Raw genomic sequence first — 17849 nt, 5'->3', positions numbered from 1 at the left:
AAGCACTTAAACTTACTTCATGTACTGTGGGAACTGAGGAGTTCAGTATCTTAAAAGGAACAGGTAGGGTAACTTCTGCTGGCTGTGTCTGCGGGAGGCTGAAACGCTTAGTGCGTAACCCATTTATTCTCTCCTTTATTCCCCCCATATATTCATATGCACAGATTAAAAAAAAAAAAGAAAAAAAAAGAGACTGCCTTTGACTCTCTAGGCTGCATTCTTCAGAGGCTTCCCACCTCTCTGGTCATATATGCAATATACTCAGTAATAGCATGGGTGTTTTTTGAGTTCCCTGTTATTTAGGACAGTGTAGCCTTTATGCTGTGCTGTTTTATAGTGTATTTTCCATGTATATGCCTATTGCAGGCAGTTAAAGGGTTATCCGGACTTTTCTGTCCTGCCTTCATCAGAAAGACGTCAGTGGGTGTGTGGTTTTAAGACTGTTGCATTGATGGCCTAGTTTGCAGGCCCGTGGACTTAATCAAGTTGGATGGACCTTATCCAAAATGCTGTGTTTTTTCAGAATACAGCTGAAGAATTTGGGGTCTTTAAAAAGAGGGGAAAAAAATAATCTGGAAATGCCAATTCTTAAAAAAAATATTTTTCTTGTAGGAGTGTAGCTTTGTAAATGAGAGGTCTTCCTATTGTGTGCTCATTCTTCTTACCCCAGCTATCAAATGGAACTGGAAAAGTGGTGGTTTTAGCAAACAAGCAAGAAACCAAACTTGCATAGAACAGGCAATGGACTAACTCATAAAATAGAATTCTACTGCTTTAAATTTGACCAGGGAAACTTAGTGAGTCTGCATGTGTATATGTTTTAAACTTTAAAAACCCAGCAAGGTGTATATATGTTTTCTTACCATCACTTCTGTGGTATTGTTTTTGTCAAAAATATGCCGTCTGGCATGAACACATGGTGCATGAGTATATTTGCAGGTAATTCTAGCCTCAGTGAAGTCAAGAAGAGTTCTGATGTTGCTTGCAATTGAGCTGTGATCAGAAGAAGAGCTTCCAGGAGAGATATCTGAAGAGTAGGCAAGCTTGATATGTAAAAACAATTCTTGGAGACAGCCTAGGAAAAGCATGCTTTTTACCTACTGTTGTAACTCAGAACAAGTTAGGCAAGGTTAATTACAGCATAATAGGGTTTAATTTAGCTGGGAATGAGGGTATAGTGGCTGCTAGCAGTGTTTCTCAAACTGCAAGGCTGGCCTCCTTAGGCAAGCTTACACAAGCCCAAGGCAAATGGAAAAACACACTTTGTCTGGGACTTGGCAAAGGTAGATCCCCAACATCTATTAATGATGATTCGTCATTTGCCAAGGCAAAAATTGAAATACTCTCCCAAGGAAAAGATTAACAACCTGTCCCACTTAAGGGTCTGATGATTCAATACCATTCTGTCTGGGTTCTAATATACGACACTCATTATCACAGTCTGAGCACCTCCCAAATATTTAAAAAGAAATAACAATAGTGTTCTGCACACAGAGTTCTCATTAATTTTGGTGGCTGTTGTAAATGTTTAAACAGAGCAGAGCCTTGAAGAGTTGAAAAACTTGCAGAGCACACTGTGAGTTAGATCTGCAGCTGGCTTGAATCGGCACAACCCTGCTGACTTGTGTGGAGTTACAGTGATTTACACCAGCTGGGATTTGACCCTGTGTTTTTCTCTCTTGCCCCATCTCCAGCTGATGAGCCTGATCTTTTCTGGCTGCATCCAAGCCATCCATGGGCATCAGCAGGAACATGAGCTGTATGAAGTAGGGTTTACTATTTCCAGGGAATCCTTTTTGCCCATCTTAGTACAGCTCAAGATGATGTGTTGTCTTTTTTTTTTGTTTTGTTTGTTTTCCCTATGTTTGAGTGCAGTATACCATAAAAAAGTTTGAAAAAAAACTGTCTGATAGGGGTAAGAAAGGAGTTCTGTTTGAGGAATAGCATCAGTCATTCTGGAAGAGCAAACCTGCAGGGGAGTTCCGCTTACACAAATACAAGTCCTTGATGTTTCTGTACTGGGTTGTCCAGACAAACCTCTACCAATTACTTGTAGAAACTGATGCTTCATTATAATCCATGGCTGAAACTGGGGAGTGTCACTATGTTATTGGAAGGACTCTTTTATGTGTGTTCTATTCTGTGACGTTTTAAAGGTATGGAATCAGGTCGACTTCTAAGCGTAGTTTTTCCTCGCTCAGACTGGATGAACTCTTGATGATAGGCTTGTAGTTTTCATAAGCTGGCAGTAAGCCATGTGGATGAACAAACAAACAAACAAAAATCCCCAACAAATACACAGTGAAAACCTCTGGGCAAACAGCCCTTCCTTGTGATATTGTCTAAGTTAAGCAAAAGCCTGAGGGAAAGAAGGGAGGAGGCTCTACTGCCAAACTTGGTAAAACGTTGCCCCGCTGTTGCAGAGCATGTCTTTAGCTCTTAACATCTCAGATAATATTTCAGTTTCCTATCACTGGAATCTTGGCCTTTGAATAATAACATTTATTTTTTTAACTCCCTTTTAAAATAAATAGCAAAGTTGTTATGGCCAGAGTGGAAGCACAGGTAGATTAAACCTTCTGGTTCTGGACTAACGCCTGGACTATGAAGGTGTTTCTCATTGTCTCCTCTGCCCAAGAACAGGAAGTAGAAGCACATTCCTCCCTCCCCGCCCTTTTCTGTAGGCTGCTTAATGCTTTGGCAGCATCTCCTAGTTTTAGTATGCACATGAGTATGTTGTATGGGATGCTTGATTGGTCAGAGGTTTGGGTGGCAACAGCTAGTAAAGTATGCATTCAAATCTGTGTTTGAATTAAGAAAGATGTGTTTTGGGTTGATCTTCATCATCTACTGAATAATGCCCCTCTGTGTAAGAGCAATCTAGGTGTTGGTGCTTCTCAGCTATTGAGTAATGCTGACATCATACTTAAGACATCATACTTAGGTTCTTGAACAAAAGGTAGTTGCATCTCTAGAAGCCCTTAAAAATATAAGTTAAAAGCTGTTTTACGAAAAGTTAAGAAAAACGTATTTCTAGACATCAGTAGTCACCATTCACAGAAGGTTTATGCTGAGCTTCTGGCTGGTACTTGCAGTGTTGTTCACACAATAACTTCCCTGCCAAGAGACCAGACATCCACCACTTCAAAGCATCAGAAATTCTTAGGCCTGATCTGAGCATTTGCTTTATTGATCTAGGGAGGAGAAGAGGCTCACACACTGCTGGCAGTTTACAATCCTATAGACATGAATTAATGGCCGTACTTTCAGCCCATGTAAATTAGTGTATGGCCTTCCATTTCTGTGTAGCTATACCAGTTTATCCCAACTCAGGTGCAGGTCTTGAAAGTATTTCTCCCGGGAAGTGATTTTGTGTTCAAACCTGATGATGGAGAACGCAGGTAATTTTTGAAACATATATTTTCCAAATACAGTTATTTGTCAATATTAACAGTAGCAGTATCCCCATAAGATAAATGGGGTGACAAAGCTTGATAACACTAAAGGCATGATTTTTTTTGCTAGCTTATTTGTTTCTATTTCCTTTATTTAACAAAAAATGTATCTGACAACCTGTGACTTTAGAATTTGCACAACTTTCAAGTTGTTCATAGTATCCAGCAATTTGTACTGGTAGCCAATGAGTGCTGGTGATCATCCCATTAACTAGTTTTTCTTTCTATCTGTCTCATACAGAGATCAGTGGTTTACCTCTTGTTTTAGTTTACATGGCTTCATGTCATGTTTTTGATACTCTTAGACAGACCCATCTCTCAGATAATGGTTTTTACTGATATACCCAGATAAAAGTAATGCCTTTTGAAAACACCAATTTCTACAAGTATGTCTGGGAAATTTGTAGTATCTACTGTTTGAGATTGTTTGTTTCCCTTTTTTGTGACAAATTTGGGTCCCAGGCATTGAGGGATGTAGTAGTATTTGAAGCTGGAGTAGTGTTATGCCCATTTACCTCTTATTGGACACCTGGATATAATTCACTTGGAAAAATGTAAAAAAAAGTTTCCTGAACTAACTGTATTTAGTGCAGACAAATGGCCATTCTCCAGTGTGATTCATCTCATCATCTTAAACTGGATGGCTGAAATAGGTGGGACTCATTCTACTCTAAAAGTACCTGTTTCTCTTAGTTTGCTAGGAAGCGGGGCAGCATCGCTAAATCAGCCACAAGACTTAACACGTTGTGGACTACAGTTTCTTGAGTCCCCCTGTGAGTCCCTGCAGTTTCAGACAATACAATCCTTCTAGCTGTACGTCGCTGCTCTGCTCCATTGGTTATATCCATGTTGTTCCTCAGCTGCTAAGTTTACGTGAATCACCTTTTTTCTTGCTTCCTGGAGTGCAGCGGGAAGCAATTTTTAGCATAATGGGCACTAAAATTAGAAATAATTCAGTGACACTTTTATAGTAGCTGCACGCAGGAGTACTTGTTCTGTAGTAGTTTAACCTTCATAGTATCATAAAACAGCTGTAGAGCTGTTTCTGGTGTCAAGATGAAATAATTTATAATAATGTTTAGTTACCACATTTCATGAGTCTTACAGAGAGCTATTTTTTTGCCAGTAGCTTTTTTCGTGACTCTATAAGAAATCAGGACTGAGAGAACTGGCTTCAAACCAAAAGCCCAAACTGATTTTTTTGGGTGTGGGGCTTGCTTTGGTTATTTTTTCACAGGAACATCGTGCATAGTTGATCTGGATTAATACCCAAAGTGCAATACCCTTTTTTCATTGTAGGCAGTTTCGATCTGTTCTAACAAATGGGGGAGGAGGAGCACTCTGGGTGTTGCATCATAGCCAACCTTATGAACCTGCTTGCTGTTGACCGTTCATTAATTGCTCTGGTACTTTAATTCTGAGTACCTTGTTAGCTGTTTTTGTGCCTTGCTAGCTTGTTTTGTTAGATGCTTTTTGCCCCGAAGGCTCCAGCTTCAGGATTAGTGTGATTTAAGGATAGCTGAGAACCTTATTTAAGACAGTTTCTAGCTCTCATTGTGGCAGAAGCCTTTGAAATAGTAATCTGATGACACAGAAATGCTCAGAAACTGGTAAACAAATGGAATCAAAGCCATTTTTACTCTCGTGATTTTTGTTGTAGGGTGGGGATTCATTATGTCCTTTTTTTTTTTTTTCATTTTCTTAGTTCTTGGAATTGTCAATATTGCATTGTATTAAGCCTCTAAAGATGTTCTCTATTAATAGTATGACATCCAAACAGAAAACTAAATATTTTCTCTTTCACATGGGCGTAAACCCAGGAAAACACCAGTTATTTGTGTACACTGATGGAACAGAATAAACAATCAGAAGATACTGAAACTGTTACAATGATCTATGCATTTGTCATTTCAGGTAAAACCACTGATTCCTAATCCCAAATGCTGTCTGGCCCAACCTGTGTTTTGCTGGTCTTATTACCAGGTCAGAAGGTTTATGAAGCTCAACTGGTGCATAGAAAAATTACTTTTGGTGGGCTATTGAGAAGGGCAGTTTAAATTCTTGGCAGCAAGAGATCTGGAAAGAGCTTTCCTTGATGCCTTTATTGCCTGGGGGACAGAATTCATATGCACCTAGCTCCAGCCAGTGAGGATCTGGAGAATGAAGAGACTTTTTGCATCATAGCCTCTTTGCAGTGTCTTGAGCTTCCTCCTGAATCTTTCAGAATAAGCAGCTTTCTGTGGTGTATGCTGACATTCGTGGATCATGTACCTGGGCACCTTAATCTCTCCCATGGATGAATGTGATCTAAAAGGTGATTAAGAATTAGAAGGAGAAAGTCTGACAGAATTTTTATTCTGACTTGATCCTTCCACTCTCACTGCAGCCTGTATGTAAATGTGCTTCATCAGGCCATGCTTGCCCTTCCACATTCACACAGCTTGATGTGGACTCAGCTGAGCTGTGCAGGTTTCTTTGGGAAGCACTGCTGGCTTCATACCTCAGCAGCACATTGTCAAATACTCAAAACCAAAGTGGTGGCATCCCAGGCTCCCTCTAACCAGATTCAGATGTAAAATTGTAAAAGGCAGTTGTGATCATGTCAAATTAAAGAACAGTGTTTTATTGTTTTCATAGACCCAGAGTTTGTAAGGCCAGAAGAGCGTGTTCACATGACACTAATTTTAGATGGCGTGTGTGAGAGACTTCTCTTCCCAGATATCTTCAAAGGGAGGACAGGACTATAGTGAGGCTCCTGTACAGAATCCCCTTTGCTATAGAGGGAGTGTAGAAGACGGGCTTAAATCAAATTTGCATCAGGAGGCAGTGTGAATGCCTTCCACTGGGATAAGCTAGTTCACTGTCTTGCATAACACTACTAGTAGGATGTCCCTGGAATATTTATGGTTTGGAGTGGAACACATCTTTTACAAAGACATGTGGTCCAATTGAAAAAATAAGGCAATTTCCAGACTCTCTAAAATAAACAGGAGATTCATCACATATAATAATGTTCAAGTCTTCCCTCCCTGTTTTTCTTTCCCTAGTAAATACAAACATATTTTTCCTGGCTCTTCTTATGCATTCCATTTTGTAATAAGGGTTTAAAGAAAAAACCAGAGTGACCACGCTACTTCAAAAACAAGCACTGGGTTTATATGATTGTTCAGACTGTGTATTAAACATTTAATATCCTAGAACAGGCCAGCATCTTGCAAATAAATGCCTTTCCAGCCCCCAAAACCCAAACTTAGTTCCAAAATCCATATTTAGATTTAACTGTAAGCAGTCTAGATACTGTATCTGTACTGGTGTAAGATACTGCATCTTTCAGCCTGTTGGCATTCAGGAGCATGGGCTTTGTCAATATTCACTTACTGCCCGATGCTTATCTCATCTGGGCTGCTGTCAGTCTGAACCCATACAACCATGACTTCAGATGCTATTTAGTATTACTGTAGTGATCATGGAACAGTGTTTCTACCACAGAATTTTCAGCCTATGGGTATGGCTCCATGAAGCTATGAATTATTATTACTTGTTATGTATTGATCAATAAAAACAAATACAGAATGCGTTTGCATAGATCTCATAGAGAAAGAACTAATCTGGCTTCAGGTGGCTTCCTACTGAGAGCAAGTATCAATAGTTTTCCATGTACCATGAATTCCAGAAAGAGCATAGATGAATTTCTAGTTCACTTTTTATATACTGTCTCCTGAGAAAATTTCTGATTGTAATAGAAATAATAAACAAGTGGTTGCCCATCTTCCTTTAAAAGCTGACCTTTCTGCAGGGCTAAGTATTAGCCCAAGAGACATCCTTTACTGCTGGTAGCAGCTGCACTGTCCTGGGACACAAGATCATTCAGAGGCATGAGAAATGACCTGCGGGACCTGCGTACCTTTAACAGTTTTGCCACATTTAGCTATACCAGTATTAACGTAACTAAGGCAGCTAAGAAGAAGAAAATACTGTAAGCTGGCATAATTGTAATGGCGAACCATCCACTCCTGTGCTGCTCCTCCTGTGTGAGTGGTTAGTTAAAAACAAAAAAAGGCAAAGGGCCATTTGTTTGGTGGCAGCATGTCCTAGGTCACCCTGTGTGTCTAAGCTGTAGAGGACTGTTGGAGTCCTGGTGGTGTAGCCTCTAAGCCTGGTGGCTTAGCTCTTTGATTTGGGTGCTTTTAGTCATGACTTTTGGGTCACTGGTGCTGACAAAATGGAAACTATCATCTTTGCAAAAATAAGTTCAAACAGTATAGCTGAAGACTTTGCTGCTGCTGTCACCCTTCCTATAGTTGTGGATTTAACTTCAGAGTGATTGGGAGTTGGCACTGAGTACGTGCAGCCTTGTATAAACTGGGGTTATTCCTGACTGTGTACTGGAAACTTAGCAAGATCTATTAAGGAGCTGAAAATAATAGGCTATGATAGGGCCAGAAGAGCTGTCATGTTGCCAGAGGAGCTGAGACCTCTTGCTGTTCATGGGTAGATGGTGGATCAGCAGTGGATGGAAGGATGGAAGGATGGATGGATGGATGGATGGATGGATGGTATATCTTGCTGCAGGTCAGCATGGTGAGGCAGTGGCCTAGGAAAGCAACCCACCAATGTGTTCATTGTGCTGTACTAAGGTCATGTTTCTGGATGGGTTTGCTAAAAGAGGTGAGTTGAAATGAAGGCAAGAAGGGGATGCATGCCCTGGTGGGGGAAGAAGGATTAGGATGAATGTGTTAGGAAAAGGGGAAAAAGAAGTGTGTCTTAGGTATTTATTTACTTTGGGGTCTTTTTCAATGAAGTTTTAACTCCTTATCTATCAGTGGGGTGTCTGCCCCTGCGGGGGATTGCTACTTTTTCTGGCCTTTTCTTAGCCTTTTGCCATCTGTGTTTCCCTCTCTTTTCCCTTGTTTCTTTTCATCTTCATCATCATCTTCCTGACTGCATTTCCAAAATCCTGATTTGTTCTGACCTCTTCCTCCAGTCCCACTTGCCAGAAGGATAATAAGAGGAGAAAGTAACCTTTGTTGCTCAAAGTTGTTGCTAGGTTTTTTTTGGTTAAGTCCCTGTTAAGGTTTAGATAGCAGAATCAGTGACCCAGGGAGCTGCCTCTCCCAGTTATTGTTTTAGTCTTCTGAAGATGTTTCTGAATTCTTTCCTCCCCCACTGGAAACAAACTTTTCCTTTGTTTGAATGATCAATTTGCATCTGGTGTGTGATGGAATGTTTTGGCTTGATGTGTGCAGCAGAGCTGGGTGAAGGCTTCTCAGCCTTGCAGGCAAAGCAGCTCTATAAATACATTGATACATTGACCTATAAATAAGGACATACATGAGGTGTCTTCTGCAATTAGGAGGAAAAATACAGGGGGAGAGATTTTGGCTTGTTGTCCCTACTGTTGTGGGGAAGATGTGCCTCTATGAAAGCACCAGAGAGATCTCTTTTTCCACCTCAGGGTCCATAGCTTCCAGCCTGGCTTTCTAGAGCTCTGGAAAAGGGAGTAAGGGCATTGGAGCTTATGGTCATTCTGCCATGTCTGGTTGCTGGTGCTCTAGACAGCTGCTTACTTTGCCAGTAGCTGGAGCTGCTCTTGCTCTTCATTTCCTTTGTGATGTTGAACCATGCTGGTTCAGGATGGCCCAGGAATACAAATGCAAAAGCACTGGTAAGCCCATAGGAGCTTCATGTATGAGTGTTTGTAGCCTGAGAATGTCTGTGTCTGAGTGGGTACAGAGGGAGTGATTTTCCAGTTTAGTGAAGCATTTGTATTTTTAAGTGTCATATTATGCAAGAACCTGTCATCACTCTTTGTGTCATAGGCTCTCCAGCAATGTTTTCCATGTGCCAGATTGATGCTCTCACACCCCTTTTCTTCCTTGTTTCACAAAAAAACGGTATTAATTCTCCTTTGCCTTCTCAGGCTGTCAGCACCCTGACACTGGTTCAGGTCTTCTTCCTTTCTGTCCTAGGACTGAGAATAAACAATATACAGCCAAACTTTGGCATAGAAGTCAAATAACTCGAAAAATATGGTTTTCTGAAGAAGTCCAGCAGATGAATAGGTTGGTCTAGCAACTTGATTTTAAAACTGTGTTTATAAAGGACCCTCATGCAGGATAGAGAGGAAGAAAAAGGATAGAAAGAACCACTGATGGTTCGCTGATCCATTTATGTGTTGTGGTACGTGGTTTATTGGGACTTCTTCTGATTTGCAGAAGGCATGGCTGAACTCCAGCCGTTGCCATGCAGGTGTTCGCTGGCCAATTCGACTTCGTTCTTTCTATGGCAGCTCTCTTGCCTTCGGCGCGTCGGTCCCGGTGCCGCCGGGGAAGAGGCGGGGTGGGGCGGGCGCCCGGCTCTCGGCGGTTACTGGCGGAGCAGTGCCATCTGCCGAGAGAGAGAAGCACAGACCGGGAACGAGTGCGCTCCGCGGGCGCCGCTGCTCGAAGGTAAATGCTCCTTGTGCTGTGTATACCTGAGGTTTGGTATTCCAGCCCAGTTTTCACGATTGCCAGTATTTTTAAATCAGAAAGTTTCTGCCTGGTGCTGTGAGTCAAATTTGCTACGAGGAGCCACTCAGCTGATGACAAATAATCATGTGCTCTTTCCTTTGTCTTACTAACAAAGCAGCCACATGTTAGTTGAGATACACAATTTTCTCTTTGCAATCAAATATATTTTTAAAATTGAATTTAGAGAATGGAATCTTTCTGTTTGGTTAAAGGATTAATAAGGTGCTCAGTGGTGGTCAGGGCAGTAAGAAAAATGCAATCAGGATCCAATGTGGTGAAGGACATAAGGCAGCAACTTCTCCAGTAAAGCGGGTGTTGCATGAGCTGAGAAAAGTCCCTACTGAGAAAAGTCCCTACAAGAAAAGTCCCTACTGAGATCTCGGGAATATGTTTTCTGACTTTGTTCCTTACAGCGTAATCTTCACTCTGTAATGGGGGCTGAGAAGAGTAGGCTGTATTTCCAGGGCCATGCTTGGTAATATTCTCAAGTCGCAAAAGCTGTAAATCATAGATTCACAGAATAGTTTGGATTGGAAGGGATCTTAAAGATAATCCAGTTCCACACCCCCTGCCATGGGCAGGGACACCTTTCAGTAGACCAGGTTGCTCAAAGCCCCATCCAACCTGGCCTTGAACATTTTCAGGGATGGGGCATCCACAATGCTTCTCTTGTGTGGCCAGCAAGGCTGATTCTTTCTGATGCAGCTTCCTGGGTATTTCGATTTTTGTTGTAATGCTGTTTTCACTTTGATGAAAATATTGCTATGTAGAACGTGATGTTTATTTTTTAAACTACCTGTTTGTCACAAGGCAGAGTGTCCCTGGGCTCAACTTCATGTGCTCCATACTGGGGAGACACGGGGGTGCCTGATGAGGGCTGGAAGCCAGGGCTGGTGTGATCCCTCTCTCCTTGCCCTCCGCCTCATACAAAACCTCCCCTGTGTCCTGTTTGCTGTGCAGGGCACTCGCAGCCCCACCAGCAGAGGACACCTGGTTAATCCTCGTTTGTGCTCCACAGCGGAGTGAGGATCTGCCCGCGGGCAGCGGTGGGCATCAAAGGGCTGCTACCTCGTTTAGGGCACGAGTGACTTTAATCGTTTCTCACGCTGTGTGGGCTTGGTAACGCAAACCTGTCACGGGAGAAAGCAGAAAAGTGTCCAGAGCACTTGCTCCTGTGGCACCGTCTGTCACCACCCATCCCTTGCAGACTGTGGGATCTCTCTGCCAAAAATACAGACCCAGCTGATGCCGCAAGCTCTTTTGAACACCACAAACACCCGCTGAGGCGAAGCGGTCCGGGGCATCTTTCTACTGGGTCCTGCTACTCCTCAGAGGGAGCGGGAGTGGCGGCGCTGTCCGCGGTGCTGAACAGCCGCTGCAGTCTCCCAGTGAGGCCTGCTCCGGCCCAGGGAGACGCTGCGCGGTCCCTGACCCCAGCAGCACGGGAAGGGGACCGGGCTTTGCGCCTCCCCCCCGTCCTGCGCAGCCTTGCGAGAGGCTCTCCAGATGCGTGTCCTCGCACCGAGGGAAAAGGTGGTTCTAGTCAGGCGGGCAGAGAAAGTAATCCTCACTGCCACTACCTCCTGAAAAAACATCCAACCAAACGTTAAGAGGCAGGGTTTGCTGTTTGTTTTTTCCACTCTTCCTGCGGGCTGCTGCTACATCTGGGCAGAGGTCACTGAAATGCTCTTAGAACCACAGATCTATACTGCAAGCAGGACACTAATGTGTCCGGGTAGCCTGTTTCACAGAGGAGATGTAGCTAGGGCTGAGCATGAGAAGCACCTAGGGAAGTGAGTGAGGGTTAAACTGGCATGATTAGGGTGACACGAAATTAAACAGGAGCCCATGGACTGCATACTGTCTCTCTTTATGATTTGCAAATTAGAATGGAAATTAAAAAGCTTGAACACAGAGATCCCCACGCCTCCCAGACACGCACAACTGAGCAAAAGATTGTCTGAAACTGTCTTTCATTAAGTGGTGTCAGGCTTTCCTTCCCCTGACCTTCACCAGTTGTTTACAGGGGGGGCTTTCGATCTCCCCTTGGAGAGCAGGGTCACAGAGAGGCAGGGGACCAAGCCAGAACAGGCCTGAGATCAGCTCCAGGCTGCCAAGGCCAGGCAGTGACAAGAGAGTCCTTGCATCCAGCCCTCCCCTACAAGGCAGGTCATGACCTGGGGAGTGCTTAAGCCCCTGCTTTGCTCTAGACTGAGAACCACTTCAATTGCCCCACGCAGAGGTGGGACATGGTCTTTACATTACAGGTAGTGCTGTTACTGTGATGGGAACTGAAAAGGGATCCTGCAGGCTGGGTTGGACACCCCAGGACCACAGGGGTGGCAAGGAAGCACCAGTAATGTGAGAGCCCTAGTGCTGTGGGAAGGAAGGAGAGCTGCCTGGAGGCAGCCCCAGTACTGTGCTGGAAGGAGAGCTGCCTGGAGGCAGGACTAGGTTGGCCAGCCTCGGGGACAGAGAAGAAATCTGCCTTTAGGGGGATGAGGTGTGTGGGTATGAATTTGGCCACTCTTTTCTATGTGTCCTTCTCTGCAGCCGTTCTAGTGCAGGTGCATCCTGCCAGCTTCTTCCCCCTTGTACCCCTTAGGCTGCAGCGGGCAACTGAGTGAGGGCGGGGGGCTCCTCTGGGGCCCCTCCGGGTTCCGAGTGTGTGGCAGGCAGCTGGCCCAGCCCTGCAGCTTCACCCGGGTACCCCCGGATCTCTGGGGTGGCCCCATCCCCATCCGCCTGTGAACATGCACGGAGGGGAGAGGCTGTGTTTGCTCTTCGCACTGGTTTCACCGATACGATCGTTATTTTCTGCACCGTCTGGAAGGGCTGAAGTTTCCCTTGATGGTCTCAACTGCCCGCCCCGCAAATCAATTAAACCCAGTGCCGGCAACCACCCCCGATCAAGATAAAGGAGAGGCCACATGGCAAACAGACAAACAACCCAACCCCAAACAAACAGGCGCCCCCGCCACTCCCAGCCCCCCTCCGCGAACCCCCCCCCCCCTTCGCCTCGGTGGGGAGCGCCCGGGAACGCCCCGAAACCTGCAGCTCCCCATGGGAAAACCGGCTTCTCTTCACTCCCCCGGGGAGCGGCTCCGGACACCCCAGGACTCCCCCCCGCCTGATACCCACCGCTGCTACCCCGCATCCCCCGGGGCTCCCTGGGCGGGATGAGGCCGGCGGGAGCCGCCTCCCGAACGGCGGGGCAGGGGGGCTCCCCGGGGTGGGCCCCAGGGCTTTCCCGTCCTCCCTCCGAGGTTCGGGCTCTGCTTGGGTTGTCCTCGGGGCTGGCTTCGAAACGGGAGGTGCCTGCCTGCCCTGGCCGCGCTCCCAGCCCACTCCACCATCTATCTCTTTAAAGAACCACTAATTTATCGTGTTTTCCTAATTACGTTTTATTTAGCTATTCACGAGCGATTCGGTGTTCCAGTGATTAGGGCTAGTCCTGCTCTGCTTTCCTTTCTCTCCCTCCCCCTCTTCCCTCGCTTTGATGTCCTTTTGCATATTATACAAACAAGATCAAAAGCTGCTTTTACCACCTCCGCCCACCTCATACAATATTTGTTAGGGGAGAAAGTGTGCTTCGGGTCAAACCACTGCCTGTTAAAGAGAGAGCTGCTACCCAGTTGAAACTGAGGAGGGGGGGCACGATAGCAAGTACACGAACTTTAAAGTGAGCCCTATTACCACGTTAAAGGTCTGATCGTGTCAGGTATAATACCGAAGGAAAATGTTATGTCGGACAAAATGCTTATATTTCCCTGCAGTATTAATGAGAAGCTTGCCCCAGGCTATTTCCCCATCTCAGAGGGCAGCAGATGCAGGAAGTCCTTGGGGATCAGATCTTTGAAATTTCATCAGCATTCATGGGTGACCTAGCCTTTTCAAGCACAATGATAGACATGATAAATCATCTTTACAACGAATTCTAATTATCCTTTATGTGGCTGAGTTGCCTCTTGAAAAGCAAAAATCTAACAGTTTTCCATATTGCTTCCAGATTTCTGCAAGGGTGTCAAAAGTCTTGTGGAGTCCTCCTTCCCCCGTGTGGAGCGCATTGTGTGACATTAGCCCTAAACCTGTGAGTGTGCAGGATTCAAACTACTCTATTAAGTTATACGCTTGCCTGTATTGAACTAAATTTAATTCTTTTCCTCTCTTACCCAATGAAATTATGTGGTGGAGTGTAAGATAGGATTAGAAGTATATCATTATAGCAATTAATACTATAATGCCTCCATGATTAGTGTGCTACATTGAATTTCATGGATTTTTGCTCACTGTTGCCTAGATTTCCCTTGGGTCCTCTAGCCCAAACCATTGTATTCTTAGTAAATTAAATGTGAAATCACAGCAATATATCTAATAAATCCACTATCACCTGTGTAGTCCATTAATAAAGGAGTCCACTGCAACCTGTATGGCATCACCTTGCAGCCTGGGAGGCACACACTGAAAAGCCTTTTCCTCCAAGGAGATGGAAGCTGCCTGCTGTGACCCTGCTTTCTTGCCCAACTTTCTCTCTGCTTTGCAGAGCAGGCCCAGGGAAGAGGAACTGTGGGAGCCCAGCACCGTTCACTCCAGTGCAGAGCATGGTGGTAATGGATGTAGGCTTTGGCTCACAGCAAGAACGTCTTGCTCTGTGGTTACTTGTGGAACAGAATGCATTGCAATGCAGCAACCCTACTCCCCTGCTTGGGAACTTGGGTTAAATCCCCTGTCCCTTGCTCGCTCCCCCACCCAGGGGGGTTCAAGCCTTCCCCAGCTCCTCTCGGCAAGTAGCAGGGAGTCTTTAAAGTGGAGCCTGTTTGAAGCGGCCCTGATGGAAATGGGGTTATTTCAGAGGTACAGTAATGGCTGTCTGGTTATCTGCAGCCAGGGCTCTGTGGCGGGAAGATAAGATATTTATTAAGACACCCGTTTTAATGCTTGGGGATCAGTTTCTGAGGGCCCAAGAAAAATGGACTTTATCTAGTCCATTATTATGTACAGTCCCTCTGTTGATGTCTTACTTTAGTTTAGACACCATGATACAAGGTAATAACTATCCCTTCAGCTCGTTTATTGGCAAGACACCTGAGAGCAGTGGGGTAGGGAGATACTTGCTTTAATAGGGGTGACTGAAGAGAGACTCTCCAGGATTAGTGGTGAGGTTGGGGTTGCACAGGGACCCTTTGCTCTGTGCCTGACATTCAGGGATATTTTAGACCCAGACCTTCCCCAGGTCTTTGCCAAGAGCCAGGGAAGAGGGGCAAACTGCAGTGGGGAAGGGAGACGTGGTAGGCTAGAGGTGGCCTGGGGGCCAGGATGAGCCAGGCTCTCCTTGGGGCCAAACCAGCATGGTGTGAGTGCTTAAACTTGGGTTGGGCTGAAGATATGGGGGATGAGGACAGAGTCCTCAGGCCTCCTCCGAACTGGGAAACAAGCTTCCTTGGCCTGTCCATATTTGTTCTTAAATGTTTCCAAGCCTTTTTCCCCAATGCATGGGAAATGCCATTTCATGCTTTGGGTTCTGGTGACGGGCACTGGTGTTCTACCTCATGCTGAGTATGTGGGCTGATAGCCTGTGTGGGACACTACCTGGACAGCTGAAGTCCACACCACCATTTTGGTTGAATTGTTTTTCCTTCTGCCCTCCTCTTCACCTTCTTCTTCCCACTCTTAGTAAAGTGGCAACTTCCAAGCACAGGGGTCTTCTGGCACAGGGCAATGTCCTTCTTGTGCAGGGCAGGGTGCTGGAAGACTTTGCATGCATAGTGATGCACAGTGAGACAGGATGCTGGGATGTGCCTTGGATGAGTGACAGGATGAGTCTGTGACAGGATGAGTCTGTGCAAGGTGGCACAGGGGGTGGGTCCTTGTATCCTCCGCTCCCAGGTAGGTTCAGGAGCCAGCTCACATATTGGCACATCTTTGGACTGCGATGCCTACATCAGGAAGGGATGCAATAAGGAATCAAACAAATCCTTACACCTTTGGTGTAGGTATCTCACCTTTCCCATCCTTCTTTCCTCCCTCCAGCAACCCTCCTGTGCCCTGCCTGTGACACCTGTATTCCATCACCATCATACAGAGCCACTTATTAATGCACCTCTGTCCTCTAACACATAGACTCATCATAAGCTGGAAGCCCAGGTGACTTGGTAAATTCAGAATAAAGATAAGCTATGGTGGCCTTTTGTGGGCACAGAGACTTAAGACCTTCCCTTCCCCTTCCTCTTCCTTTCCCCCTTCCCCTTTCTCTTCCCTTTTCTCTTCCCCTTCCCCTACCCCTGCCCCCGTCACTCCCTCCCTCCCCCGCCCCTCAGCTCCCCCCGCCGTGCCGGTCGCGGCCGGCCAGCGGGGCAGGACCTCGGCCCAGCCCGGGGCGCGGTTGCAGAGGGAAGAGCGGGACGGGCTACGGCGTCGCTCCCCGTACCCAACCCGCCACAGCAGCGCCCGGTGCTGGCCGGGGCGACGGGTGCGGAGCCCGCGGGCGGTCGCTCTGCCCCGTGGAGCCCAGCTAAACCTATTGTTCAACTCCCTTCCACGGCGGGCGTTATCAAGCGAGACAACTCTTTTGTCCGGTGGGCGAAGTATTTGTTCAGTGGGAAAGTGCCCGGGAGGGGATTAGCGCTCTGTCCGGATTCCCCGGGGAGCCCGATTTATCCCGCCCGCCCCGACGGGACGGGCCGCGCCTTGGCGGACGGCCCAGAACAGAGGCTGGGACACGCGTGGCTGGGACACGCATGAGGACACGCAGGGCCGCCGCCGCGGGGGGCGGCCGCGGTGAGGGGGTGGTCTGCCTTTCCCTGGGGCCTCATCAGGGACCTGTTCCTGGGCCTCCTCGCAGAGGAAGAACTCGCTCCTTCCCTGCCGCCCTCACCCACTGCAAATAAAATTAAGCAGAGGGGGAAAAAGAGGGGGAAGCTTTTCAGTGGAGCGAAAGGCCGGATCCATTCCAGAAAGTGCTTCACTTCTGCTCCTTCAAGCTTTGTGGTTTTTGTGGTTTTTTTTTTTCCTTTTTATCTTATTTCTTTCCTATTCTTTTTGTTTCCTTCCCCGTCCACCCTTATTCTCCTTATGCGTGTCTTTCCCCCTCCCTTAAACTGACTTCACTGGCAGCTTTTCCCTCCTTGTGCTCACCCCGGAGGAGGAGGAGAAGGAGGAGGGAAAAAAACCACCCCACCAACCCAGCCACTAAACCCACCCAGCAGTGGATGAGGGGAGGCAGGAGGCTCGCGGGGCGGGCTCCTGGCCAGCGGGTGGTGGGAGCCCCCTCGCTCGGCGAGCTGATGGCCGGCGGCGGGGGAGTAGGGCGCTGCCGGCCCCGCTCACCAAGCGCACCGGCGGCCCCGGCCTCGGCGCCGGGTGGGCGCTGAGCGGGCCCCGCACCGCGCCCGCTCGTCAGGCAAGGTGCGCTAGAGGGGGGGGTAAAACGGGAGGGATAGCAGCGGGGAGAGGCGGAGAGAGGCGGGAGGCTGGTGAGTCTGCCCGGCTGCCGGCTACCTCACCCCGGCAGCGCGCATCCCGGCGGGTGACGGAGTAAGTCACCCGCGTCTAGCTTCTTTTCTTGTTTTTCTTTCTTCTTTTTTAAAGGGTGGGAAGTGTTTGCCATTTTATTCTTTTTTTTCTTCTTTTTTTTTTTCTTCTCCCCCCTCCCCCCCCGCTTGTTTATACAAATATATCGCCTCCGCTCAGGGAGCCGGATATTTCCAACCCCAAACTATGGCTTTTCAAAAACCGCCCGATGCCTCCAACGCCACGAGGAAAAACCCCAGCCTCCTGGAGATAGGAGCCTTGTGCTTGGACTCGGAGATTATCTTCGGCTTCACCAGCCACCTCCTGCGGAGGAAAGCCAAGGTAACGGGACCTTGCCCAGCCCCGGGGGGCT

At 46.8% G+C, this 17849-nt stretch overlaps 2 protein-coding genes across 2 annotated transcripts in view; one reads left to right on the top strand and one right to left on the bottom strand.

Moving 5' to 3' along the window:
• Positions 1–17849, bottom strand: part of PPP1R13B (protein phosphatase 1 regulatory subunit 13B) — a 326672-nt gene that overhangs the window by 249382 nt on the left and 59441 nt on the right. The window lies entirely within an intron of this gene.
• The window catches only part of KIF26A (kinesin family member 26A), a 110231-nt gene continuing 109810 nt past the window's right edge, over positions 17429–17849 (top strand). The window contains exons 1-2 of the mRNA XM_061376264.1: positions 17429–17500; positions 17657–17818. Coding sequence (XP_061232248.1) covers positions 17684–17818 — 135 coding nt within the window. The 5' untranslated portion in view covers positions 17429–17500; positions 17657–17683. The remainder of the gene's footprint in view (positions 17501–17656; positions 17819–17849) is intronic.

The sequence above is a fragment of the Neopsephotus bourkii genome, unplaced genomic scaffold, assembly GCF_033783945.1.
Source record: "Neopsephotus bourkii isolate Nb327-2 ecotype Australia unplaced genomic scaffold, CSIRO-AGI_Nbou_v1 NB_1707, whole genome shotgun sequence".
NCBI lineage: Eukaryota > Metazoa > Chordata > Aves > Psittaciformes > Psittacidae > Neopsephotus > Neopsephotus bourkii.
Note: the sequence above shows the minus strand (reverse complement) of the source record. Positions and strands in the feature narration are given on the sequence as shown.